Source organism: Lipophrys pholis (assembly GCF_963383615.2).
Source record: "Lipophrys pholis genome assembly, chromosome: 10".
In the NCBI taxonomy this organism is placed as follows: Eukaryota; Metazoa; Chordata; class Actinopteri; order Blenniiformes; family Blenniidae; genus Lipophrys; species Lipophrys pholis.
The window spans coordinates 17,237,689-17,264,940 of NC_137640.1; the positions used below are offsets into that span (position 1 = coordinate 17,237,689).

The following is a 27,252-nucleotide window of genomic DNA, read 5'->3' on the forward strand; positions in this document are numbered from 1 at the left end:
CAGCACACAAGTGCCATTGGTTCTGCATCAACTTCATAAAAGGAAAAAACTAAACTGGTTTAGGTTGTCATGGTTGTCTGCCGTCACTGATGGTAATACCTAATTGCTGTGATGGTCATTATCATTTTCATTAGCCTTCATGCCACTTCCTCTCATGGCTATCTTCAACTCTTGAGTTTTTTTGCCCTTGACTGCACTATGATATCAATGTTGTTATGTTGTCTTGTCTGGTTGATGTAGGGGGTGGGCAGGGGTAAGTCGGGGTCATTTTATTATTTAGAGTTGTTTCATGTCTTGGTATGCGTCTCTGTGTGTTAAACATTGTCCTGTGAATGTCTTTATCCATGGATTCTCTTTTACTTGCCACGGGTGTGCTGATGCGTATTAGCCTCCGGCTAAATCTGGTACGGTGCATCAAATGGTAACATTTATGTTTAAATTGTACACGGTCCCTTTTAAATAAATAAATCAAATAAATAAATCAAAAACTTAAATGAGGCTCACAGCGGGAAGTGGGAGTATCCTCTAAGAAAGTCACAAGAAACAGACACTGACAGGATTTATTCGTGGCTATTGCTGTGGGCAGTGGCGGACCTGGCTGGTTTTTTGCCTGGTCGAACTCCCCACCCAATTGTCATGTGTGTTAAACAGTGTGTCATGAACCATGGATACATCACCAAAAAGCAAATCAGATTCAAAGTAAAGGCTATGTTGATTAGATGCTGTGAATCCAAATACCAAGCAAACAGTGCAACCCAAAATAGAAGGGTCCAGACAGGTGGAAGAACAGGTGATAGGGAGTTGAACAGGCATTGAGACGAGGGATCGGTGTGTTAACAGGAATAAGCATGCAGACCAAGAAAGATATTAGACAAACTTAGACCTTAATACCCACAACAGGAGATAGAAACATTCAAGGCTTACACAGGTGAGGTATATGAAGGGCAGAGTAACAAGATATTGGGAGAGAGAGAGTGGAGAGAAGGCACACATAAACACAAACATGAAGCCAGACATGAACTTGAACATCACCACAACATGAAACATTACATTTGTCATGAGTAAACATAACTTCAAACTTAATATGAAGCATGAATGAACAAGAAAAACGAAATCAAACTAAGAGACACCAGGAGCCATATTTGAAAATATAACACGAATATGCAAAAGCAAAACGAAAAAAATATCAGGGCCTAATCTCCTTACCACACCAAATCCCCTTTTTGAACAGATTCATTCCTAACATAATGTCCAAACGGAGCTATGTTGTAGAAGGGTGGTACAGAGGACAGATCAAAATGCAGAGGACCGCAGGAAGGGCGAAGATACTGGCTGAGCAGAATGCCAACAGTGTCAGACAAAGTGCTCCTCTGGGGGCTACCGGGACACCCTTGAAGTTAGGCAGGGGGCCCTTTTAGGCCTCCTCACATATTAGCAGAGAAGGGTTGTCCTGGAACCCCTTAGAAAAAGGTACACGCAGGTACTCCTGGAACCCCTATAAAGTGAGCTGAGGTCGGCCCCCTGGTACCTCTTCAGAGTTTGGCAGAGGCAGGCCATCCTGGACAACCTCAGAGACGGGCAGTAGTTTTAACGGAGGAACTGACATACGCAAGCCCTCCGGGGCCCCCCTCAGTGTTGGGCAGACATGGACCCTCCCAGCCTCAGTGATGGGTCCTTCTGGACCCCCTAAGATTCAAGTCGAGGTGGGCCCTCCAGGACCCTTTCAGAGTTGGAGAGAGGGAGGCCTTCAGGCCTTCTTGGAGACGGGCAGTGGTGCTAACAAAGGAGCTGACGTTAGGGCCTTCCAGAACTCTGCCGGAGATGGGTAGAGGTGTTGACAGAGGAACCACATACAAATTAAGCTGAGGTGAGCCCTCTGGGACCCCCTCAGATGTTGGACCAAGGAAGTCATACCAGGATGTCTGATCTCCTCAGAGATGGACAGAGGCAAACCAGTTGGAGAATTGTAGGGGCGGGTCCTTCAGGACCACCTCTGAAACAGAAGACTCTCAGGGTTAGGCAGAGGCAGGTCCTCCGGGACCCCTCAGAGTTGAGCAGAGGCGAGCCCTCCAGTACACTCTTGAACTCAGGAAGGGGCAGGCCCTGCGGGGCCCATTTGGTGTTGGGCAGAGCTGCTGATAGAATTGGGGCCTTTTGGACCCTCGTACTTGGGCAAACTTCAACTCTCCAGGATCCCCTTGGGTTGGGTGGCATGGGGTCGTCCAGTACCCCTTTGAGTTGGGCAGTTAACAGTCCTCCTGGACTCTGGAGGTGAGGCTCGGAAAAAGGATGTGACTTGCTGCCCTGCAGGACCTCTATACTGAATTCCTTTTGAGTAATGCGGAGGGAGGTCATCTATGGGTAATCATCTCTTTGGCAACTTCAGAGCCAGCCACCATTGAATGAAAGAAAGGCGATACCTTTATAGACACACCAGGAAATAAGGCTTGATGAGTTACAGGTGGACACAGTCAAGACAAAAACATTTAAGGCAAAAAAAAATTAGGGTGAAGGGAAAGAAATCTGACATGAACCTAAATATGAAGCCAGACATGAAATTGAACAGCTATATCAGAACAACATAACGTGTGCCATAAACTAAATATAAATAAATACTAAATATAAACAAATATGACATTGACTATAATACAAGACATAATAAAAAAAGACACATATAAAAGAAAGATAGCAGGGATCATAAGGTTAGAAAAATGGAGAAATAACAAAACACAAAACTAAAATACTAGGATGATAACATTGTGTGAACAAAGAGATCATAAAAGCACCAATGTGACACTCATTAAATTCACTCTTAATTCCTGCACTAAATGTATTCTTCACAATCATAGCAGCTGGCAGTAGTGACTTTGTTTTTAGCCATTTTAGTGGGACCCATCTCCAGGATGACAGATGGAGCCTATTAAGAATTAATTAATTTCACAATAATTAATTTTCTAGTTTTCATGTAAAAAGGGATTCATTCTCATTCTAGGCAGTAGTCTCCCAAATATTCATGTGTCGTCAGGGTCATGTACGTCACATCAACACTCAATTTAGTTTTTTTGTTTTTTTAAGGTCTACAAGGCTGCTGCAGGCATTATGGCAGGATATACTAAGATGTTTGTTTGTAGATCTGAAAATTTGAGCTCATAACCACTTAAACAGTGGGAGAATTGGTAAAAAGATTATGCATACATTGAGAAACCAGACTTGAGTTTGGTGTTGAACATATACACGCTTCACTGTGGCTATAGAAAATACCCCTCTGAAGCAATGCTGCTCACTTCAAGACACTAAAGCTTTTATCTGAACCGTCCCGCAGGCAGTCACCAACAAGGTGGAGAATAGAGACTGAAGTGAATTCACTGCCTCAGGTTCTGTCTTGGCTTAATAAAGGAGTATGTCATGTGTGACACTCACACACCCTTTGGGCGTACGCATTCTTAAGCAGACTTTGAGCTAGCAATAATTAACGTAAACATATGGTGTGCGCCTCCATTGAATTGTGCCTGTTGTCCACTCAGCCTCAAGTCCTATGCAGCGTCTCAGCTCGAAATAATCCACTGCACATGCTAATCACTTGGCAATTGATTTGGCCCTTTTTGGTCCAGCAATTTCTGTAAACCACTGAATTGATCTGAGTAAAATCAATTAACAGCTCAGGGTAGGTAAATATGAACAAAAAATATGGATCGCTATGCATACAGTATGACCATCTGAACAAATTCTGGCTGCTGCTTGTGTGCAAGTGCAGAAAAGCTCAGCGTGAGCAAATTCCAGTCAGGTTCAACTTGCCCCAGGTGATCTGTGATAACCAGGCAGTCTGTAGTGATAAAGTTATCTTATATCAATCAAGAAAAAATACACTTAACCCTCTACATTCAGCCCTGCTCTGTTATCAGCATCATAATGAAAACTGATAAAGGAGAGTTGTCTTATCATAATCCCACATACATAACAGCAGGGAATTTACTATTTTAGGAGTGTGGGGGAGGGACAAGTGAAGGAGATGGGTGAAATAGAGCAGCCAAGATGAGAGGGTTTCCTCCTAGTTGATGATCAGATGTTATCAAGTCGCATTGATGAAGCAGCTCATAGAGATGCAAGTAGTGACAGTTTGTTGTGATACATTCCTCATAATTGACCAGACTGTCCTTGTCAACATGTATAAGAGCTAGACAGTGCCTATCTCAGAAAAATCTTTGGACCAGCAGCAGGACTCTCAAAGCAACAGAAATCCTATAAGCATAAAGAAGTGAAGAATAAACAAGAGCATATGGAATTATTAGGGAGAGAGTGAGTGAGAGACCCATATCTGAAACGGAGAATATTACAGTAACAATGAGAGGAGAAGAGGGGCACAAATGGGTTGATGAACTTATTTCATGCTGACGGCATTTGTTTGTGTCCCTGTGCATTTTGTTATCCCTCTAACATTAAACAGATTTAGTGGTTACAGCCAAAGTCATGGAGTAATTATGCTTTTGGAAATGTTTTGATTAAAAACGCTTGCTTAGACTATCAATCTACACTGTACCGCAATTTCTGTTTATTTATTCTCAAGGTACGCTGATGTGAATTTACCTTCGACATTAAAAAATAATAAAATACAAGGGAAAATTCTGAAATCATTTTAAAAATTGAGATCTCTCCATCAGGTTTGCATATAAAGTACATCATTTGCAAGCTCATTGATTTCCCAATGTCCTTGAGTTGATAGGTGTAATAAATATAAACTGAGGTCAGTCTGATATTTAGATATTCTCAAACAAAGCAGGCTTATTTCACATATAAAGAACACCTATATACTATAGGAGGGAGACGGGGAGGAGAAAAGTGAAACTCTAAGAGGAAGAAGTGGATCAATATAAAAAAGGAACCGTATCTGTGTGGAGAAAGCTAAAGGTGTCTCCTGTGTCGGGATTCCGTCTTACAGCTCACATTGTGCTGAGGGCTCTCTTAAGTGTCCAGATACCCCACCAAGGTGTTGATTAAGTCAAGCTGAAGGCCAAATGCCTGCCCAGAATCGAGAGCCCCCAGCTCGCTCAGTGAGCTATCAGGTGACCCGTCTTCTGCTCATTCAACTCTTGAGTCTGATACTGATGCTGAGAGGAGCTATTAGAGCCAGCCCTAAAAAGCGTTCTGCTGGGTGTTGATAACCAGCAGGTACCAGGATGTAGGGAGAGAGGCAGAGAGGTGTGTGTGTGTGGGGGGGTCAGCAGTACTGGGAGGCGGAGGAGGGTAAATGATCTCTGAAGGCCATCTTATTAATGGAGGCTTTTCATTACTAGCACTAATGCAAATGATTGGTGGGGCTAATGAGCTTCAAGGTCTATGTGGATGAGGACTCTGCGGAGCTGCAATGTATGATGATCATAGCGGGAGACAGAGGTGATGAGTTTTGAACGTCATCTCTGGTCATGATGAACATTTTGCTTGTTCAAGAAGAGAAGAAATAGAAAGAGAAATGGATGACTGAGCTGATGGGTCGGCGAGTCAATTGTACACCAACTCAATATGGCAGCTTGCTACAGGCAAGAGGCCACAAGATGAATGGGGAAGGCGACAAGTGTATTTCACTGTCAGTGGATTGAGGTGAGGTAAAGCATGGAAAATGTCTTGATCGCCTTCTGTAGAGTGGCTGCACACTCGATATGAAAGCACTTAGAAGACGATGGAGCATATAGCATATACAGCACATTCTTTGAAGGCGGGGCATCTCTCATCACGTCATGAGTGTTGCATGATATACCATTTATTCTCATACATTGCCTGGGGGGAAAAACAGCTTTTAGTGTTTGCTGTACTGTGTTAAAGAGACCTTCAGTGGCTGCTGTGAGCCTTACATGTGGGGGGATTTCGTCCGATTTACAGCGTGGTGTGTACAGGATCAGTTCTGGCTCAGGAGTGTCTCATATGGGCTCTCTCAAGGGAGCAGTGGGGGGAGGACCAGAGGCCACTGATTGATGGTCAAGGACACTGAACTCCTCCCTCACGCTACCCCCACCCTCTGCGCAGAGGAGCCCATCTCTAAAGCCATGTCCTCAGGGGGATTGGGATGCTGCCTGGCTGGTTGCCGCCATGTGCTGCTGGTGGCAGCTTATGTGGTGGATATGACATATTCATACACGAGCGATGAATTATCCACTAAACATCAAAAAAAATGAAATGGAGCCTTAATCCATTAAAAGAAACATCACATTATTTCCCATTTGGCATTAGAAAATGTGCCTAATGAAACATGTATGGATCTGCAGGCCAACAAAGCACCAAACTGAGAATTTCCTATTGAAAAATTGTGTCGTCGAGAAAGAGGACTAGAAAGTACCACCCAGTATTACCTATGAATAATAATATTCCAGTGAATTATAGTACAGTGCATTACCTCAGGTGGCCCTCAACACAAAGCCTGCATTGAATTTCACTGTTGCATATTTCAGTATCATTCACTTATCTGTGTCAACAGTGACTAAAGTTCAGGGCCTTAGCATTTACTGTGTATATGATAGGTGGGTTACAAAACTGCCGTCGATAAAGATTTGGAAGAGATAAGAGGGAGGCAAGAAGGTGAAGAGATATTTATAGAAGGACGTTTAAACTCCAACACACACTATTTAAAGCTAATAGCTTCTGTTTGGAATCCGAGGAGAAAACCAGGGGATGGTTCATATTAGTCTTGCTACTGGTGTGGGGTTTTAGTTTTTCATTTCAATTCTGTAGCAAAACAGTAATTGAAGCATATCACTTTCATCTCCACTTATCTCCTCGGCTCCTCTCCCTTTGGAGCGCTGCTTGTCTTCCAAGCGTTTGTGCATCTTGACACTGTTGGTTTCTCTATGATATATTGTCTGGGATTCTGGTACTTCATTGTAGCACGCTGCCGATGTACATGGCAATTAAATTCAAACCCCAAAGAAGTAGAGCTCAGTCAGAATCCCACTCCTCCTGTCGGCCCCTGCTTCAGCCTCACTCTCGCAACCCTTTCAGTCACTGTCGCTTTCCCTGGCTCTATCCTGCTTTGATTCGCCATTTGTCTCCCCGTATCTGTCTTTCGTTTGCACTTGCTTTCTGTCTGTGTCTTTCTTTTCCCTGAAAGTCCCTTCATGTTAATGAGCAGAGCAATGGCGTGCAGGCAGTTCTTGGTTGGGGAGTTAATTAAAATGGCAAGTTCCAACCCACACAGTCAAAACAATAGAGGCCCCTGCTTTCCACAGTGACACAGGGAGATATTAAACAAGCCCAAATCAAACACTGTGAGGAGGCCAGAGCAACACTGCAACTCTGGCTGTAAGCCAGCCACACATAATGCCTCTCCTCCTAAAGAACTGGGGAGTTTATGTTACAATCGCCAGTCCAGGCAACATTACTCATAGCAGAGATCAAGTAATTGCATTGTGATCTCCTTGAACTTCTTTGCATGAAAAGCATTTGTGTACACAGTATTAATGTGATTGCTGCAGCAATTATTGAGCCAGAAACTACGCTGACACTGATCAGATGAGAAACTGAAGAGGAGAAACAGTGACATCTGCCTTTTCCCCACCCACAACCTCACACTGAAACGCACAGACGCACACCCCAAATGATTTTGCTAGCGTGGCTAGCACAATGCAGTGCACTCAGGCTCAGGCAACAGTGGGCTGGCTGAGCAGGACAGGAGCTGTTGCTATGGTTACCATTTCTCGGCTCGCTCTCACAGCCCAGGAAAACTGTGTCATTATCCTGTACTTTGGATAGAGGGAGAGCGAGCAAGAGAGAGGACGGATACAAAGACAGAAGCTGGGGTAGAAAGAAGAGACAAAGATGCAAAAGCAATGATGAGAAGAAAGAAGACCGGGTCTGTAGTTCAGTCAGGACACGCAGCCGATGCATCATCAAAATTTGAACCTATTTGTTTGGCTATTTTCAGTGTTTTTACCTTTATGTCTGGTTCCTATCTGTCAGGCGAGCTGTGGTTTTCCCTCTAATAGTTAAACAACTTCAGTGCTGACAAATAATGCCTGAAAACGTCAGGTAAAAGCAAAGCTGTGTCAGGTGATAATAGGATGTCTTCCTTTCTCTCTCCACGGTATCGCCCGTGAAAATTGCCTCCATCAAGCTATTATGTTGGTAAAAAAATGATCAATACTGGCATCATTGTATTTTTTTCTAACACACCCATAGTCATGACTACCAGCACAGGTTTGTTTTTAATAAATACACGGTCCACATCAACATCAGTAGCTCAGTGGCATAGCAGTTTTATTTCCTGCAAAACATGCATATGTATACCAATGTAACCTTGGAAAAACACAAAAGAAATTCATCTTAATGTACATGGCTGAATTTGGGTATGTACAACATATATATGTGTGAGTGGTTATGTAGTTTTGCACTCGGCTCGGTGTGTTTGTGCAACGCTTGGTCCACATCAGAGGAGTTACATTGTGAACTAATTATATGGCCGTGTAAATAGAGGCACCCTACTGATATGGGCTGTGCACCACATGATTTCCCCTGGTAGAGCAGAGCCTGTTTGCGCTGCCTCGCTGTGCTCCCTCTGTGCAGGCATGCATGTGACCAGTACATGCAAGTGTGTGTATGCCAAGGGAATGTGTGTTTTCTAACCTATAAGGCGTGCTTTATTGAGCTGCAAGCCGAAAGAGTGTGTCTGTGATGAGGAGGCTGAGTCGCCCCTCCGAATGAAAGGCTGCCCTCTACCTTTCTGCCCGCCCGACGCGGCTCTCCAGAGATACCTGTTCATATTACTGTGGTTGTCTGCTGGTCACAGAAACACAAACGGCACAAAACAAAGCCTCCTTCAACAGCACTGTGAAAAAAGACCTTGTGTAGCCCTCATCTATTTCGCTTGCCACCAATGGCTCTGGACCACTAATGTGAAAAAGAGTAAAAAGGGGGAATAAGTGTTTTGACACTCAGGTAAAGATGAAGTAAAGGAAAAGTTTTCTTGACAGAGGTGTTTTCAATTACTCCAGCTGATTGAGCCTCAAGTCAGGCGATAACAGAGTGAGACAACTTATTTCATGCCAGATGTTTGAGGTAAATCATAGGAGGAGCAACATCCCGGCAGCCTGTACTACAATGAAGCTTCAGGTGGTGGAAACAACCGATTGGTCAGTGATGCAAGAACACAAACATGAATGTAACAGTAAAGAATAACATTTGGCATGTTGACAGCAGGATCAGTCCAATATTAGTTTGAGCCGTTAGAAGAAAGGATTTTTTATAACAACAGTAATATGTATTAGGTTTGTAAAAGCAGATTTTCTGTCACTATCCATGTGAAACTCAGTAGTTCCACTTGAATTGGCTTCTGCGATCAAATAATGAGCTGCTGAGCAGAGCCAGACTCCAGACATGGAGTCAATAGAATGTGGAGACTGAAGAAACTGTCAGAAAGTGTCCAATCACAAAAGGCCAGGAAAGCCTTATGACGCCCTCCAGTGAACATTGAGTGTCTATCCTCATTAACACGTTCATGTAGTGGTTTTGTTCATTGGGTTTTTTCTTTTTTTTTCAATAACATAGTAGTTTTTGTCAATCCTGGTGCTGAGGGGCCTCTAACCTGCATGTTTTGAAGGTCTCTGTACTCCATGCAACATGCCTGATTGAAACAAATGAGTCATTATCAGGCCCCTGTAGAGCCTGATAGCAATCTGCTCATGGCAGGCAGGTGTACTGGAGCAGGAAGGCCTCACCAGGATCAGGATCCAGGATTACTGTGCCAAACTACATGAGTGAAAAAACTAGTCAATGCCGTGACTGAGCATTTCCTCACAGATTGAGAGAGGCGGCGTTTTATATGTCAGCCAGCTGTGAGCGTGACCACACTGAAAGGTTTGTTATTTATTGATAAGGGTAGCTGCTATGATCCCACAAGAGTAACTGTATTTCAGGGGATTTTTACATTTTTCATTTCATCACGGAAAATAGAGAATACATTTTTGAACATGTGATTAGAAAGTCTTCTATTGAGAAATCCCATTGCAAATTATAATAAAAGTGAAAAATGAAAAAGAATCCAATATAATTGTATTTTGAAGTTGTCGTTGACATATTTGACTTTTTATTGGTTTCTGATCAACTCCTCAGTTTTTTCACATTTTTTCTTATATATTAATATATATTTAACACTGTCTGTTTTAAGTGCAATTTGCAAAGCAAAATGGAATCTTGAAGATTTTAATGCAGTCAAAACTATTCCATCCTAAATGTATGTCGTGTAACTGACACAGGAGCCTCTTCTTATGAATTGTCCTCATGATTAAACCTACATTTTCCAGCAGAACAGACAAAATAAATCAAGTAAATCTGTTGGGATTAACTCTAAACTTACACACATACCACACACACTTTGCCTCCCACCAGGTATGACCATTTGAACTTTTGTGTTTTTTACAATAAACTATAGTTGTCAACTGCAAATCCCAAATAATAAATGACTTTTGATGGCTGGTGCTAAAAACTTTGTGACGACCCTGCAGTCAACGCACATGAAACATCTCCACTCTTGTTTCTTCTTCTACTCATTTGAGCTTTTTTCCCCACACGGGCACCACAGCCCTACTTAAAGATGCAATCATTAGCATTATTAGCATTTTTATTTAAATTTTTTTTAATATTCTGAACACAAATAAATACTGACCGTTTTTTTTCACGTTGCAGCGAGTCTTTCTAAACCCACAAATAACCTTAATGGTTTCCATATAGCTGATGCACTTACTGCTGTGGTCCTAAAATGTGATGTTACCACTAAATTATGGCAAAAATACAAAAAAAAAAAAACGAAACCTTTATTCTTCTCTCTTGGTGATGCTAAAAGCATTTACTGAGTAGGGAAATCTATTTCATTCACAATTTAGCAATTTTGGCAGAAGTCCAGGGAGCATCTTTTAGCCCTGCTGGTGTTGTACGAATGAAATATTATAGTATTTGTAACAAAACAGTATGTCATAACAGCAGCAAAATGTGGCAGATTGCTGATGCTTTGGAAACCAAGATAACAGTGTAATGGTGTCAATCATTGTCTATTTGCCTGGCAGTTTAGCTGGAAAGCAGCTTACAATGGAACTTGTGAATGAAAACCAAAATCAGAAAGCCATTTCAAGGTTTTTTGCTTTTGAAGAAACGCGTTGATTATATCGCCTGTGGTTTACAGTTATTCTACAAGTTACAGGTTGTGGCTTGTTTTATTTGTTTATTTGTTTTTCTGCCTCTGGCAGAGGGTCAACACCCCCCCCCCCCCCACACACACACACACACCCCACCCCCCACACCTACCCCACCCCTCAAGTATTTAAATAATCCAGCCCGGATCTATGAACGGTGTTAAAATATTGTACAATCCAACTTGACTGCCACCTACTGTGTTTTGATAATTTTATCCAAATGTTTTTAAATCTGTAGTTACCGAGTCATTGCTTGATTGTAATAAGTCTGTCTTTGTTTTTTGTCAAATGTGAATGTCTGTGAACATGTTTATTCCCAGCTGTCAATGTTTCTGAAACAACCTGTTATTTATTTTCATGACTGACCTCACTACCTGGATTGCACCCTTTCATCAGCCCCCCCCCCCCCCCCCCCCCCAGCACGTTAAACACCGAAATGAATGGGAAAAACAAACAAATAAATCTTAACAGATTGCGGCCATATGTTTAGACGTTTTGTACATGTACCTCAAATGACTACTTGTACTTTCCGTGTGTTTTTGATATATACATAAAAGCAAAGATTCAAAATGCAGGACTGGGTTTGTTTATTTATTTATTTATTTATTTATTTATTTATTTAAAGAAACACATCTGAGTCCCTTCTGCACTACTGAGTTAGTACAGAGTGGCGGTACTGTTGTGAATTTCCCTGCCTCCCTTACAAGCCAACTGAATTCACTGGCAGTGGTACAGTAATTGCCATTTTTCTCCCGGTCTCATTTGGAGGCCACATGTCAAAGCCAACTGTGGGATTGTCAATGGTGGGGGGAAGCTGAGAGAAAGAGCAATCACGACTAATCAGAGATTCTCTTGTTTCCTGTCCACAGCACCCAACACTGCACCCTATGGGAGCACGGGGAGTGCACACATCCCACTGGCCTGCCGGTACCTGGTCCTGGCTCTCTCCTCGTTCATATGCGTGTACTAGCAGAGGCAAGCCCAGACACAATGACTGTCGAGAGCATTTATGAATCCTTTTTGACGTTGCTGATGGCTGGATTCCAATCTGGTACAGTTTGTTTGAGAAGCTGTGGTGGAAAAATAATCTGCATCACTCTGTGTGGGGATATATTTTTTCTTTTCTAATTTCTTTTTTTATTTTGGGTGAAATTTCTCTCATGTAAATAATGTTGTGTTGTTTTTTTTTTATTGCTATTGTTTTTTTCTCTTACGTTTTTTTTTTTTTCTTTACTTCTTTGATTGATCGACCACCTTGTGAATCAGTGCTCACCCCCACCCCACTTTCAATCATATCGACAGCCCCCAAAATGATTTACGTTCATTAATCTTTTTCTTACAAGGCGACGATGCGAAAATTGACATTTCCATCTGTTTTTGTACATGGCTAAAAAGAAGCAATTGTGTCTGTCACTACACAGAACTACCATTCCAATGTTGTATTGAATGTATTCTTGGCTGTTGAACAAAGGAAAGACATTTAGAATCCTAACAATTCAAAAACTTTGATTATGGAATGTGCTTAAAACATTGCCATTAAAAAAAAAAGCAAGGGGGGAAAAAAAAAAAAAAAGAGAAACAGGCAGGGGTTTTTGAGGACCTGTGTTGTCATAATTACTCAATAGATGGATGAACAGTGTTGAAGGTGTGCTTTGTTGTATTCTGAAAAGGGTCCTTCAGTTACTATGCCTGCCTAACAGCTTTGATCAGGCGGCCGTCAAAGTAGCAAAATATACTGTATTGTATCTTTATATTTTAATATAGTGTAGGCTTCTGTTATAAAGTGGGACCAGCTTTTTCTCATTCAACCAAGAGCATTAACACAAACCATGACTTTGTACAATATGAAAGGAGAAACATGGCTGCCCTGTGTTTACATTTTTCTTGACCGTATAAATACTTCAATATAATCCTTCATACAATTATCCACATATGTGAATGTCTCAACAAACGGTTGCTCTTCCAGAGAAAAACTTCAATTGTTTCGAGCTCGTAGTTCTTTGAAAACGTGCCACCTCCAGGGGGCGCGGTGTTTATGTCTGAGGGTTTGCTGTGTACCTACCCAAAAAAAACTCACAGCATCATTCTGCAGCGTTTTGACTTATCCTCTCCATATTTTCCATTCAGACAAAATGCCCTTTGCTCCATCTTTTATAACAAATTTGTCACTGCTTCCTTTAAATCAAGAAAATTCAGTGGGCCAAAACCTTGACCTCAAACTTCTATCAGAATAATCAGGAAAAAGCCAACATGGCTTTGACTTAAGTCCTATGAAACAGTGTCAAAGTCATATTTCATTTTCTTTCTATACTCATTTCCCGTAAAAACACTCTAAAGTAAGAGGGGTGGTATTCAAGATTTAAATGACGGGTTCCGTATACAGTCGCACCAAATGTGTGTCGGACACCTCAGCGAGTTCTAACGAACATCTGAAGCGAGGACAGCTGTTACGTATGCATAATTGCATATATGGTTCTATGTGGTGCTGATTTAGGTGAAGCGTTTGAGCGCAGGTGGAGTCACCAGACAATTCATTACATTTTCAAGGAAAGAATAAATGAAAATAAAAAACAAAGTGAAAACTTTGTGGAAATTATTGATTAGCACAGATTGAACCATAAATGAACAATTAACCTATTGCCCCAAGATACAAAATGGGGAAATGTATTTTTCATCTCATGAGGTCTTACAGGGATTAAAACCGGTACAATTGTTTGTCACTGCAAACTAAAGTTCTGACAGCCCGTCTATGATGGTTGAGTTTAACAAACTGTGGCTCCCAAAGTCCAATCAGTTTATTTCATGGGGTCACGCAACACGACAAACCAACTCTCATTCCTTAAAAATCAACCACAGAAAAGTTCCCAACCAGTTTTCCTATACCACAGTTTGTTTTATTTTATTTCATTTTTTTTAGCTCAGTTCGCTCAGTACTTTCATTCTAAAGTTCCTTCAAGTCCTAACAGAAATAGAGATACTGTACTGCAATGCCTTAATAGTACCATACACATGAAATTAACCTCCTTGTGAAGGACACTTGAGCATGCTCTGGATAAAATACAAACGCATATGTCTGACATAGTGCTGGTGACTGAATGTTTATACACCATTAGCTGACGTGTGTTTCCAATCAGGCATTATATTCAGAGAAGTCAGACTGGTGGCTCGCACTGGTATTTACTAATGAAGTCACTCACATCCGATACAAATGCAGTATTTGTGGGGCGGGTTAACATGTTGGGTTTGGACTGTGTTGTATATTTGCCCCATAAATCAAGTACTCCACAGGTGGTGAACTTTAAACTGTAAATCTATAGAAAAATAGCCATCGCAGTAAAAGACTTAAAGCACAAACAAGAGTTATTATTTAAACGTTTTGTGGTGATTTGTTTTAAGGTCTGCTAAACATATTTCCTTTTATTGTTTGTACCGAAACTGTTCTCGGCTTGTTTTACAAATTATAAAAAATACTGCACCATATGATCTTGTTTAAATGTTAAGGTATTATGAACATGGGTCAGAAGCATATTTATTCTCTTCCTTTATTAAAAAAAAAAAAAGATATATAAAAAAAAAATAATAATACATTTGAAACATGTAAAACTGGATATGTGACATTTATTTGAATGAGGCACAGTATGGCATAGTTTATAATGTTGTCGAGTTCATTTAAATGCCATAGCTGTTGTTGGTTTAAATACATGAAAAAGAACGTGTTTGCAATCAAAATACCGTTTTTGAAAGAGAGAGGGTGTAAACCGATATAACAGTATCATAGAACAGAATCAATGTGTGTATATTTGGAGAAATAGAATACCTTTTCTTCTTTAGAGCCAGTGTGTAGTCATAGTTTTCACACACTTGCGTGTTTGACGATGTGCAGAGAGTATGGTTGTGCTGCATGTCAAAGTTAACCTGTGTTTTTGAGGTGGCCACTTTACAGATATCCATCCTTTTTATGAATGGAACAAGTTTTTTCTGAGCTCTTTGTTTATAACCTGGTCTAAAAATACATACCTCCTTACAGATCACCAGGACTTTTTTTTGTTTGTTTTGTTTTTGTTTAGTTTTTTTATTTGTGGCTTATTTAAATCAACTTTGCTGATTTAACTAAAACATCTGCTGTGGAGAGTCATAATGATGATTGTGGCATATTGGTGACAGTATGAAGTTAATGTTGGTTGCTTGTTTGAGCAGTTAAGCCCATGCTCGTATTCCATATGAATTGTATTGGATGTTGATTATTTTGAATAATGATATTAACAAGTCCCTTTTATCAAATCAGCATTATTTGCAATAAAAGTCTTCATGTTACAATATGAACCCATCCATATCTGAGGGCTTTGTTATCATTACTGCAAGTGCATTTCAGATGGGGTGAACTAATGTGACAATGTCCTCTTCTAAACACTTAATGCAGCATCACTGAACAGTTTCTCTCTCTCTCTCGCTCTCGCTCTCGCTCTCTTTCTCTCTCTCTCTCTCTCCCCTCCCTCATTAAAGGCAGAATGAAAGTTATCAACAGATAATATAAAGCAACATTTGAAATGACTCCACTCAATTACAATGTGCACAGTTTATTGTTACCAAACATCACAATCTAGGCTGGGTTGCACCACTCACTGTTTTACTCTTTTGCTATATACTATTTTCAGAACCAGTAATTATGAAATCAGGTTGCATCATTTCCATATTTGAAGTATATTGATTAGAAAAAGCCCTCTACTGCTTTGCAGAAACATTTCATACTGCACAGAACAATGGACTATCTGCAGAAGTTCTGAACTGTACCCAAAGCTGCTGAAAAGGCACACTTTGCGTAAAACCAAGTACCATTATTCTCCTTGTTATTTTCTCACGTGCAGAGTTTTATGTGTCAAGAGCAACTTCCATCTCCAGGTGACATATTTATCCGATGCATGTTAAATCTCAACGTTTAAGAACCAACACTATAGCTGTTTCTCAATCTGCGTACTTCTCTTTTCTTGCGTTCTTGTGAAACGTCATCACTTAATGTGGTTTTTGCTGTCGTGGTAAAAACGCAGAATTGAAATTGTCCTGTACATTTTATTGTGGGTGCATCGGCCATTTCTTCACTTGGGACAGCTGTGTATCCCAAAAATCTATTCCCACCGGTGTCAGTACTGGGAAGGACGAGGAGTCGAGTCACAACTGTAAGTACATTTTTACAAAAACCTGTTGTAATGAAAAATCGAATTTAAATAGTTTGCCAAGTCAGAATATAAACTATGCACAACATTTTTAAATTTGTGTCTGCTAGATTATTTCTTCTTGGATATACACCTTATATTATTAGAAAGCTCATTGATTTCCTTTCAACTGGGCTACATTAGTACACGTGGAAGAACCATACACAACCAAGACAGACTGGCACCTCCCTCTCCTCGTGGTCACCAGCCTGCAGACACACTGCTGTGGGATGGCGTCCAATTCTTTAACTATTAATAATCACGAGTCAATCAACCTAGTTGTGTCATCACAAAAGCACACCGAACAGGATCCTGCAAATGTTCAATGGATTTGAGGTCAGGACTACTTTACAGGCCATTCCACTGGGTCCCGTTCCAAATTGTGAAGGTACTTTTTCTATAAACCGTGCTCTTTGAGCAGTAAGCATGGACATGTTGGAGTGTAGAGTTTGGTGTCACTACTGTCGAGTCATGGGATTTCCACTGGTTGCTACATTCCATCTTGTCTCTCTGCGTTGACAGATTGTATCCAATGATTACTGGCTGACCAAAACCACCACACTGCATCCACTAAATTATGTTTCTGTATAGGTGCAACAATCAACAAAGACTTGTCCGTTTTTATTTCGCACTTAGACTCTACGAAGTGACATCGCGACTCGCCACTGAACAGAACATTTCTCCTGTTCAGGTTCAAGTACATTTATTGCCGACATGAGCACAAATGGGCCTGGCGGGTAAGATCAGTCAGTGTAGAGCGCCATTTGCAAATATGCTTCCTTCAACCCTTGACTTCAGTTTTGTAGAACACTTAGGGTTCCTAAGTACCAAGAGACAACTGCATTTTTGGTGCTGTCTTCCTGAAATACAAATCTCCTCAATTTTTGTGCGAAGTTTTGTTGTTTACACGGTAAATATGCCGTTTTTACGTTAAGATATAGGCAATGAAATTCTCCTGACAGCGGAACTCATTGCCTTGTCAACAACAGCCTAATGTCAGCAGTGAACAGCCTAGTATGGTGGTCAGACCACAAATATTATTGGTTTCACATTAGCTGTATTAAACCAGTGCAATGTTCAGATTAATAACTTTGTATATTTAATTTGTACACTAATCTATGTAGATGAATGTAGAAATCAGTGGTTCAGAGGCATAAACATCTTTTTTTCTTTGTCATTTTGCAGGAAGAAGAATTCTTATGAGGATCCAGCAGCACCACAGAGTAGTCCTCTTTTCTTGTATCTCCCAGACATTTATTTTATATTCTTTATTGTCGTAATTTGTACATTTTTACATGTTTTATTTATCATTTAATCTGCAGTAAATAAAAATGTATTGTGTTAGAATGTCTCCTTGTCTTTTTATTATTCATTGCTTATTTTTGTCTTCTATTTTCTTTAGGCATTTTCCAGTTCGGGGTTGCTATAGTGGATCCTCTTATTTCAATACCTTCTGTCTATTGTATCTTGTTAAGACCAATCACCTGCATTCAGGCACCTCCTTACTGGAATTCCTTCCCTTCTTGCCTGGCAGTTCAGGATCTTTTACATAGCTATCATCTCTTTAACATACATGACCAAACTATCTCAACCTCGTCTCCCACTTTCCCACCAAACTGTTAAACACTAGTGGTCACTCTAATGTACTCATTCTTAATCATGTCCATTCTGGTCTTTCCCAGTGAAAACCTTAACATCCTCATCTTTGCCGTGCTCGGGTTATTCTCTTGTCTTTCCGCGAGTGCTAACATTTCTGAAGTGTTCAGCTGCTTTCACAGCGGTCCTGTGGTCTTAAGGCCCCTGCATACTCCCATAAAAACCCCTAAGAACAAGAAGAAAAGTTTGACTATGACGTCAGCCAGCTCGTACTCCGAGAAGAAGCAATCAAACTCGCAGGCCACGCCCCCTGACGACAGGCCCATTTCTGTGAAGCTGCGTTTTAACTTTAACTGCACAGCTTATTTCTCGCTTAATACATTTCGCTGAAGTCTTTCTCTAATAAAAGAGAGTTTGTGTTCGGGTCGCGATGTTGGTCCAGTTGTCACTGCAGGACCTGACAGCTTTGAGTGATGCGTTCAGGGGTGTCACGGAAATCCGCCCTCCCACATGTTAACGAACTGCGGGGCTCATACAGTCGCGAGGCTACCTGCTAAATCTGATTAAAATATGACTGATAGAGTCATTAGCAAGCTGGAACGTGCATGTGCAGCACACGGCAGTGCCGAAGTTTTGACAGTGCGGCACTGACGCACTTTAGCACAGCCAAACCAAATTTGAAAATTACGTAATTTTGTTCGGCAGGACCCTGGAGTGCCGAACTTGAATATGTATGAATGAGTATGAATCGGACTTTACCCTTCAACCTTGCAGGGACACTGTCGCAGCTCAATCCTCCTGATCTTCATCAAGTCCCCCCTGTCTGTCCCTTGTCCCTTCATGTCTCTTTCAGACCTTTGGACAGTTGATCAGAAATACCTCAACTGTATTTGCAATCTCAACTTTCTACATTGCCACAATTTTGCAATCTTCCTTTCCATTCACACTGAGACTCTTGTGTCCTGAGAAAAGAAAAGACTTCTCTCTCTTCTCTCATATATATCCTCTACATTGTGACATACTTCTGAGTCACACCTGACCTCCTCATGCAATATCACTCTTTTGCACCTTTTGTATTTCTTTTCCAAATCCACAAAGCCAAAATATTTTGTATGTGTGTTTTTAGTGCTTTTTCCCAGCATGAAACCATATTTCGGAAACTGCTACATGTAATACAATAAGCCGTCAATCGGTTTTCTTCTGTAGTTACTACAGTTTGGGACATCTCCCTTGTTATTGAAGACGACAGTTGGCAAAGTTCGTCTGCACTTCTCTGGCATCCTCTCACTTTCCAGGGTTAAGTAAAACAATCCAGTCTGAAACCTCATTGTCATCTATGTTTGTCAGGCCCAGCAGTCTTACCATCCTTCATCTTCAAATCTGTTCTCCCCTCATTTTATTGATGTGCTTTACTCCCCAATCTATAACTTATATGTCCTCCGCTATTTGCTCTTTCTCATTCTTGTCATTCATCGCTCATAGCAGGCAGATAAGTCTGTGGCATAGTTCAATTTGTTGCATACCACAAATTACAACCACAGTTATATTGATCCATATCTTGATGCGGTCCATCAAGCCTCTTCTCATCCCTCACTTCTCTTGACCTGGAACCATGCCTTTGATAGTCACCATCAGCAGGATATCTTGGCGCCTGTTCTAATGAAAATACTTCTGGATCCCTCTCTTCTTCATCTCTCCCAGTGACCGTTCCTTCTGTAGCCCATCAACCTGCTTTCTGACCCAGTTGTTTATCTACCTTTCCAATCTAACTTAAATGCAGAATCCTATTCTACAGCCAAACCTCAAATGCTTCAATGCATGAGTTATCCTCTGTCTTGGGTGTCTCCTACATCCATATCGGGTCACCCATCCGACTATCAAGTGTGTCGGTCCCACCTCATCGTACTCCATCCATCTTCTAAGCATGCCATTTTCACTTGTTGCGGTTAGTTCATATGTTCCATCCATCTCTCATCACCATGCCTTCCTGTACAGCTTTCCAAGCCTGATTAGTTGGTCTTAAAAAAAGAAAATCTATACAAGTACTACTTCCTTTTACTTTTGTTTCCTTTCCTCATATCTCTGTTTCGCCACCTGTTATTTGCAGTGGTCTGGTGCACAAGTCTTCTTCCTCTTCTCTGAAAAGACACTGACATTCTTCTGAGTTATCTCCCTCACAACCTTCACGGTCGTCCTCCAGTCTCCTGGTGGCTTTTCCTGACCACCCATTGAGTCTATCACCTTTATAAGATACGGTAGATTCAACCTGTGTGAATTTTCATCTGCATTTTTTTTTAAATCACTCTATGTTGTGTCCACAACAGCCAATTCTATCTTTTTGGAAATTTCCACCACCATCTTTCCTACTGCATTCTTCTGCCTGAAACATATCACCCCATCATGTCCTCATGACTTCTTTTGTTATGGTGTGCTCCAACCATGACTCTTTTTTTCCTCCCCCGCAAATGATCTGCACCACTTCATCCAGCACTAAATAACTCTTCTTTCTTTACTATCTCACACCTGGAGAACATATGCTCTGGCTATATTCATTACAGTACCATCTACCTTCTGCTCAAAACTGCCTTGAAGCAATTCGATGCCGTTTTCACCTCTAAAACACTCTTGATAGGTTCATCCTTTAAAACAACCTTATTTCTGTTCCTGCCTATTTCAAAGCTCAACAGCTTGTATATCTGACCTTACATTCCCTACACCTAATCTGTAAACAAATTTAGCCTGGCTTACTCCATGAAGTCAGTCAGTTCTTTCCATCACCGTTCATAATACCAATGTTGACAGTACCTTTCTTATTGTTCTTCTTTTGCTGTGTCCTGACTCATTATCCTCCACTCCTGTTTCAGCACGCACCAGCACAGTTTGCTGACATTCTGTGTGCTAATAATGCCAGACCATTGGTAACACTGGCCTTGTCAGATCTGGTAACTTAAACTTGCTATATAAAACAATATTAAGCAGGTAATGTAACATATATGCATATATACAATGCGAGTGTACTTGGTATTGAGAAACAGCTAATATTTCCTTTCTAATTGAAGCATTGGAATCAAGTTTGGTTCAGTGAAAGATTAGACCGTGATTAGATTATAAAACAAAACATGAATTATTTTTGTTCACTGAACACATACTGTACTTGGTACATGTTCAATCTGTTGGATTTTCTCCATTGTTCCTGTCGTATTTAATATGGCCACTAGAGGATGCCTTCCCGCCAATGAGATAGGAAAGTGGTTATGCCACATAATTCATCCGAACCATAGACATTTTCATCCTGGAGATTCACGTTGGAAAAAGTGTTCGTGGTGCAATATTTTTTAGCTTCAGGGATGTAAACCTTTTACTGCATAATGAGTGAACAGTTGTTGACCAAACATAGAAATTGTAATAAAACAAGAAAAATACTCTTCTTATTTTCAAATATTGGAGATGTTATGTTGTTACTAATCAAAAAGCCTCTGAAGCTTTTCTCAAAATCCTATTCATTAGTTGGCTACATGATCAGGGCTGATAAAATGACAGTAAACAAAGGGAGTACTACTTTTATAAATGTTTTGTTTGTTTTTTTAATCATCTTGATCTTAATTTGGGATATTTGGGGACTAAGTAGCAGCCTCCTCTAGCAGTCCATTTGCAATTTAATGAAAGTATGATATTTATTTTAAACTGTAATATAATTTCCGTTGAATGAAACTAAAGCTGGATACGCTAAGGACCAATAGAGGTATTAAATATCTTCAGCTATGATTGTGGGCCATGATTCACCAGATGTTGCTATTAAGAGATACATTTATTTTAATGTTTAATAAAATCAAGAAGCAATTAGAAACATTGCGACACATCCCATTTTCATTTAATTAAGAATTTCTGCAAAGCAAACATGTTAAAGTGTTTGTCAGTGACGGTTAAATACTGATAAAGAGCAACATATTGTATAACTTATTTTCTCGTAATTGCACCATTAAAAAAACATATTTTGTTTGAAGTAATTGGAAATGAAATGTGACTTTGTAATGCTAAAGTAATATGTCACTTAACGCATATTAATAAAAAAAAGCTTTTGTCGCTTTTGAGTGAACAACATGTTGGTGTTTAGTTTGCCTGAAACTTTTGGGTCCATTTAAAGCACTCCTGGAGTAATGGAACTTACAGAGAGTATCAGCCTATTTGTACTGTGAAGCCTGAGTGAGTGAGTCATCTTAATTGTGCAGTATCATGCATATTTGATCCCCTCCTCTCTGGCCTCGGACACCGTATAAATCCTCCTGAGCCCAGATGGCCAGATGCCATAGCACATAGGATTAACCACCGTTTGCACTGCATCATAATCACTGACAGGAGTCTGTCACTCGGGGCACAAAATATTTACAAACCATATTTCCATCCCATAATGCATCTGGGATAAATCATATGTATTTTTTTTCCCCAGTCGCACAGGGGCTTTCAAGTATTCTGTGACCTAAATACACTCGACTAAACCATCCACGGTGTGACCTATCTCATAAAAGTTCAGATGAAAGTCGTGTTGATGCACAAGCCGAAAAGAGGCCAGGCCACCCACCTGCAGAGATCACTGCCTCACCTCACGCTTCCAGCTGACAGCAGAGGGAAAAAAAATCTCTCCACTTTTAAATTTAAGATAAGAGGATTTTAAATATTCATGCCAGCCTGTATTATTACGGCCCCACAATCCCCCACTCTGAATATTTAAATTTCTCATTTTAAAGCATCCTCTTTCCCCTCGCCCCGATCTTTCACTGTATGAATGCAATTATTATACAATGGAGTTTGTTGCATTATTAGACAAAAAGCTGTTTAAAGTGAGTCTCGAAGGGGGGACATGCACTCTACTGAACGTGCCTTTAAAGGATTTTATTAATCAACTGAACACGATAAGTCAACTCTGATTTAGAGCATTGTTGCCGTGCGCCAAGCCAAAGCTCATGAGTGCTGTAGCAAACATGTGCATTGATAATTTTTTCATTGCATTGGCTATTCACAATATAAAATATTTAATTCGTCAACACAACAGCAAACAACACTCCTTTATCTAGGGTTCCTCTGTTATATAATCACAGGTAGTATGTATTTGAAGTGGTTTCATCAAACATAATTAAATTTCATTCACTCTTGACACATGTGACCCCTCAATAATATAGAACACTTTTTTTTTTTTTCTAAAAAGACACTTAAGTAAATGTCATAGCAAGCCAATAGATCTTGATTAATGAAAAATTAGGTTTCAGTCTAGTTCTTTGTTTATCTTGTAGAGATTGAGAGGCAGGGTGCAAACCCTCTAGATATTATCCAGTCTGTGCACACTAAATATTGATGCTGATTGATTTCACTGGACAAGAGGTGTATTTCAAAGCACACTTATGAATCATTTCTGCTGGAGACAAACTGACACTAAAATGTTTAGCTGTACCTGAAAAAAAAAAAAAAAAAAACCCAACAACCTGAAAACGGTGGGAATTGTTTTGCAAATCATATAAAACATCATGACAAAGCTGGACTCCAGTGACACGCTGAGTGTACCACTGCAGATTCATACGGTAAGAGCTGGAGGCTGAGGCAGTAGATTGCACATGGCCTTGACCGTTTTAAATTGCCAAATGTGGGTAAAACCTGACAATACGTCGAGTTTGCGTTGTGGTATTGTCAAATGTTTAACTCACCAATATGCTTTTCTTGCTGGAGTTGCTTCACAGATTTCTCTGATGGCAGCTACATTTCTGCAGGTGAATCTTCCTAAAACATTTTTCCCTGCAGGTCATTTCTAGCTGCCTACCTCCTCTTCGGGGTGGTAGATTATTGGCGTAATGGCAAAGTGTTGTTCAGCTCTTCACAAAAGCATCTGTGGCCAGTGTGAGGCGAAAGGGAGGCTGGAAGAGTTGTGAGACAGGGATTCCTCCTGACCTTGCGGTTAATGAAACCCTTCCTGTGCCTTTGTCAGTTTTAACTGGGAGACGGTGACATGCAACACGCTGGGGCTGCTGCCTGCCTCCTGCAGCCACCATCTCACCTCCCTGAGCAGCATACTGAGTTGTCGCTATCAAAAAAACCTCTGTTTCTCAAGCGCATGCAGTTTGGTAGATATGTTTGTGGCACAGCAGGCAAAATCTATCCTTGTTGTGAAACCCAGGCAGTGGGAATCTCACATTTCTTTCTCTATAACCAGTCTGAGGAAGTTTGATTCAACTCCAAATGGAAAAAGAAAAAGCAAAAGAAATGAGGTTCATGTTTTTTTTCTTACGTTTCCCAAAAATTTCAATATATACGTGAACAGAGAGTGATTTCTGGCTGGTGTGAGACTAACATTTCTCTGAAATCTCTTGATATTGTGGCAGTTGCCAAAGTGGGTGGTGGGGGAGCGGGTGCTGAGGGCAAGCTATCTTTAAAAAAAAAAAAAAAAAGGCTGCATCAAGTATTTGTCAACCTGTCCCTCATTATTTTCAGTGAACTGGAAAATAAGTTGCCAGCCAATGATGCAGAGCCTGAGATAATGCCTGGGTTTTAAAACAAGCTATCTGAACCAGGTCTCGCCGTGACGCCGGTGACTGAGTCGCGCGCCGTCGCAAAGTGTTTTCTCATGAAGCTCCCCGGGCAATTGTCAGTTTTTCAAGGAGGATTGAAACGATTGCCATAGAGAAAATGTCATTATTTGACTGACAGAAAATGAAATCCTATTTCATTTGTTTTCATGCCTCAAAAGGCAGATTAGACATTTTGTATACACTGACTGACACAGCACATCAGTTCTTTGTAGCACCAGTTCAACGCGTGTCTTCAGTGTTCATTTAGACGGAGTCAACTCGGGTGGAGTCAAGTGCTTGAGGTCCAGCATTTCCTCAAATCGTTTTCTTTACATTTTAATAAATCTCCTTATGGCACCGTTTTTTTTTTTTGGTTTTGTTTTGTTTTGTTTTGTTTTTCTTGTTTTGGGGCTGGACTCTATCAAGCTGAGAGAAACACACGGAAGTTTTCTGTATAACCTTTTTTTTATTTTTATGAATTGTTTGTTATACATGAATGTTCACGCTGAAAAACAATGTGACCAGAAGTCTGGATTGGAAATGTTTCCCCCAAATGTGTATGAAGGTCGTCTTGCCACCAGGAGTGTAGTTGTACATTTATAGGCTCTAGATCACAGGAATGATATATATGGCTTTAAGTGGCATTGATATATCTATATATAATATATATAAATATATATATTGATATTTGTCCAGAAATGAAAAAAAAAAAAAAAAAAAAGAAATCATGTACTTTAATTACTTTAAACGCTTACATTGTGTATAGCACGTATGCAAGTCCATTTTCATCATGTTTGATGTGATTTTGTAGCAGTGGTTTGATACTAATAAATGGCAGTCGATGATGGAACTGTAGATTTGTGTCTGTGTTGAATTGAACGAACCCTCGTGGTATAAAACTGTCGCGCTTTCATATGCATTCGAGAGACAAGAGCGGGGCTTGAATGAGCATGCTCACTCTGCAGTCGTGCTGAAGCCTAATTTATTCATAACAACATGTTACTGGTTAAAAATATCCATGTTGTCAATTTAATGAGAAGATACTTTGTGATTTCCTGCCAGCAGCTCATGACTAGCAGCAGAATACTGACAACATTTATGCATTTAAAACCAAACTTGTGATTCATTAGATAAAAAAAAAAATACAGTCTGTTGTGGGCAGTTGTGAATGCTTTCTTTCAGTACCGTTGCGTTTGTCACACAAATCTTTGAAAATTGATTTTAGTCACATAATAATCATAAATAGCTGATAGCCCGTACTTTAATCTGACCATCATTTGTTTAAGTGACAGACAAACTATAAACTGCTCTCCTGAGCAGCTGCTGCACAGCCTCAAGTTTGTTTTTTTTACATCTAAACTGGGAATCATAATGAGGGTTTGCTGGTGATGTTCAGCATGTAGCTTCGTAGTATTCGAACATGATCATTTGTTTTAAAGCAGCTCCGCACTACAGCCTCACAGAGCTGCTGGCATGGCCCGACACTTTGAGTCTCGGTTTTGGTCAAACGGCTGAAGGACGAGACACAAAACCAAACCGCAACCAAAATTGCTCCATTTTACATTTAACATTTTCATGATCTCTGTGAGAACTTAGCTGACACAACCTCAATTATTTTACCACACTATTTAATAAACTAGTCAAAATGTGCTCTATACTGGGGTAGTATACTTTAAAAAGTTGTGCAATTCTTGAATAATGAGGGCAAAAAAATAGCAACTTACTTGTGAAGCAACTCATGTTACTTTGAATTATTTCATATTTTCTATTCAAGAATGCCCAACTGATAGATGTCAAAAGCAAAAAGCCCAAATAAAATAGGTAGCAATCAATCTGCCTGACACTTGTGTTTGCTCTTGCAGCCTCTTTTGTTTATTTATCTCTATATTTTCTGTGTGACAATCATAACTAAAGCATCTTGATTTTATTTGTGGAAAAAGCTTTAGTGTTGTCTGTCCTTTTATGTGATTATTTGTTTGATATTTGTTGGAATTAAAAAGCTAAAACAATTGGGATTTTTTATTTATTATTTTTCTTTTTTTTTGTGAAACCTAATTCCTAAAATTGACTCATGTAATCAGTTGCCATAATTACACAGCACACTGCAGATTACAAAAAGTACTGAAAATATTGTAGTTCCCTTCTTTAGTTTTTATCTAATTAGTTTCAAAACTGTCACAAGATCTTTGAGTGGCTCTAATTATAGACGTACTCAACATTCGTCACTCAAGTGAAGTGGCCACAGATACATGTAGTGCGCGCTGTTGAAAATAGGAAAGTTTTTTTTTTTCATGTCTTGTTCAAGCCAATCTTTTCCTTAGTCAACTGTCTTTCAAACAAAAAGAGATCTTGTCCTGACTTCAGTTCAGTTTCTGAATCATACCCGGATGTTTCCAGACACTTTTGTGTAACAGTATTATGTGGGAGGCGCTGACAAATTATGCGTCTGTGCAGATAGGGAGGCTTCAGATCCGAGGACATTAATATATGAAGAAAGCGTGCTTTGGGAAAATCCGTTTTTTGAAACATCTTCAATACATCAACGTTGGCTAACTGAACAAATTGCCCAGCAAAGTTACTAAACCTGAATTGTTTAACTTGTATTTGTCCCGAACCGACGATGTATTTCACCACTATGACATTTCTTTTCTTTTTTAACCAGGCCGTCTGGAAACCAGTCACTCCAGCATTAGGGGACTTCGTGTGATGACAAATGGTTAAATG

General features: G+C 40.2%; 1 protein-coding gene across 1 annotated transcript in view; it reads left to right on the plus strand.

Moving 5' to 3' along the window:
* The window catches only part of negr1 (neuronal growth regulator 1), a 141,958-nt gene extending 127,243 nt beyond the window's left edge, over nt 1-14,715 (plus strand). The window contains exon 7 of the mRNA XM_080472614.1: nt 12,038-14,715. Within this exon, the coding sequence (XP_080328740.1) occupies nt 12,038-12,138 (101 nt within the window). The 3' untranslated portion in view covers nt 12,139-14,715. The remainder of the gene's footprint in view (nt 1-12,037) is intronic.
* The last annotated feature ends 12,537 nt before the right edge of the window (nt 14,716-27,252 follow it).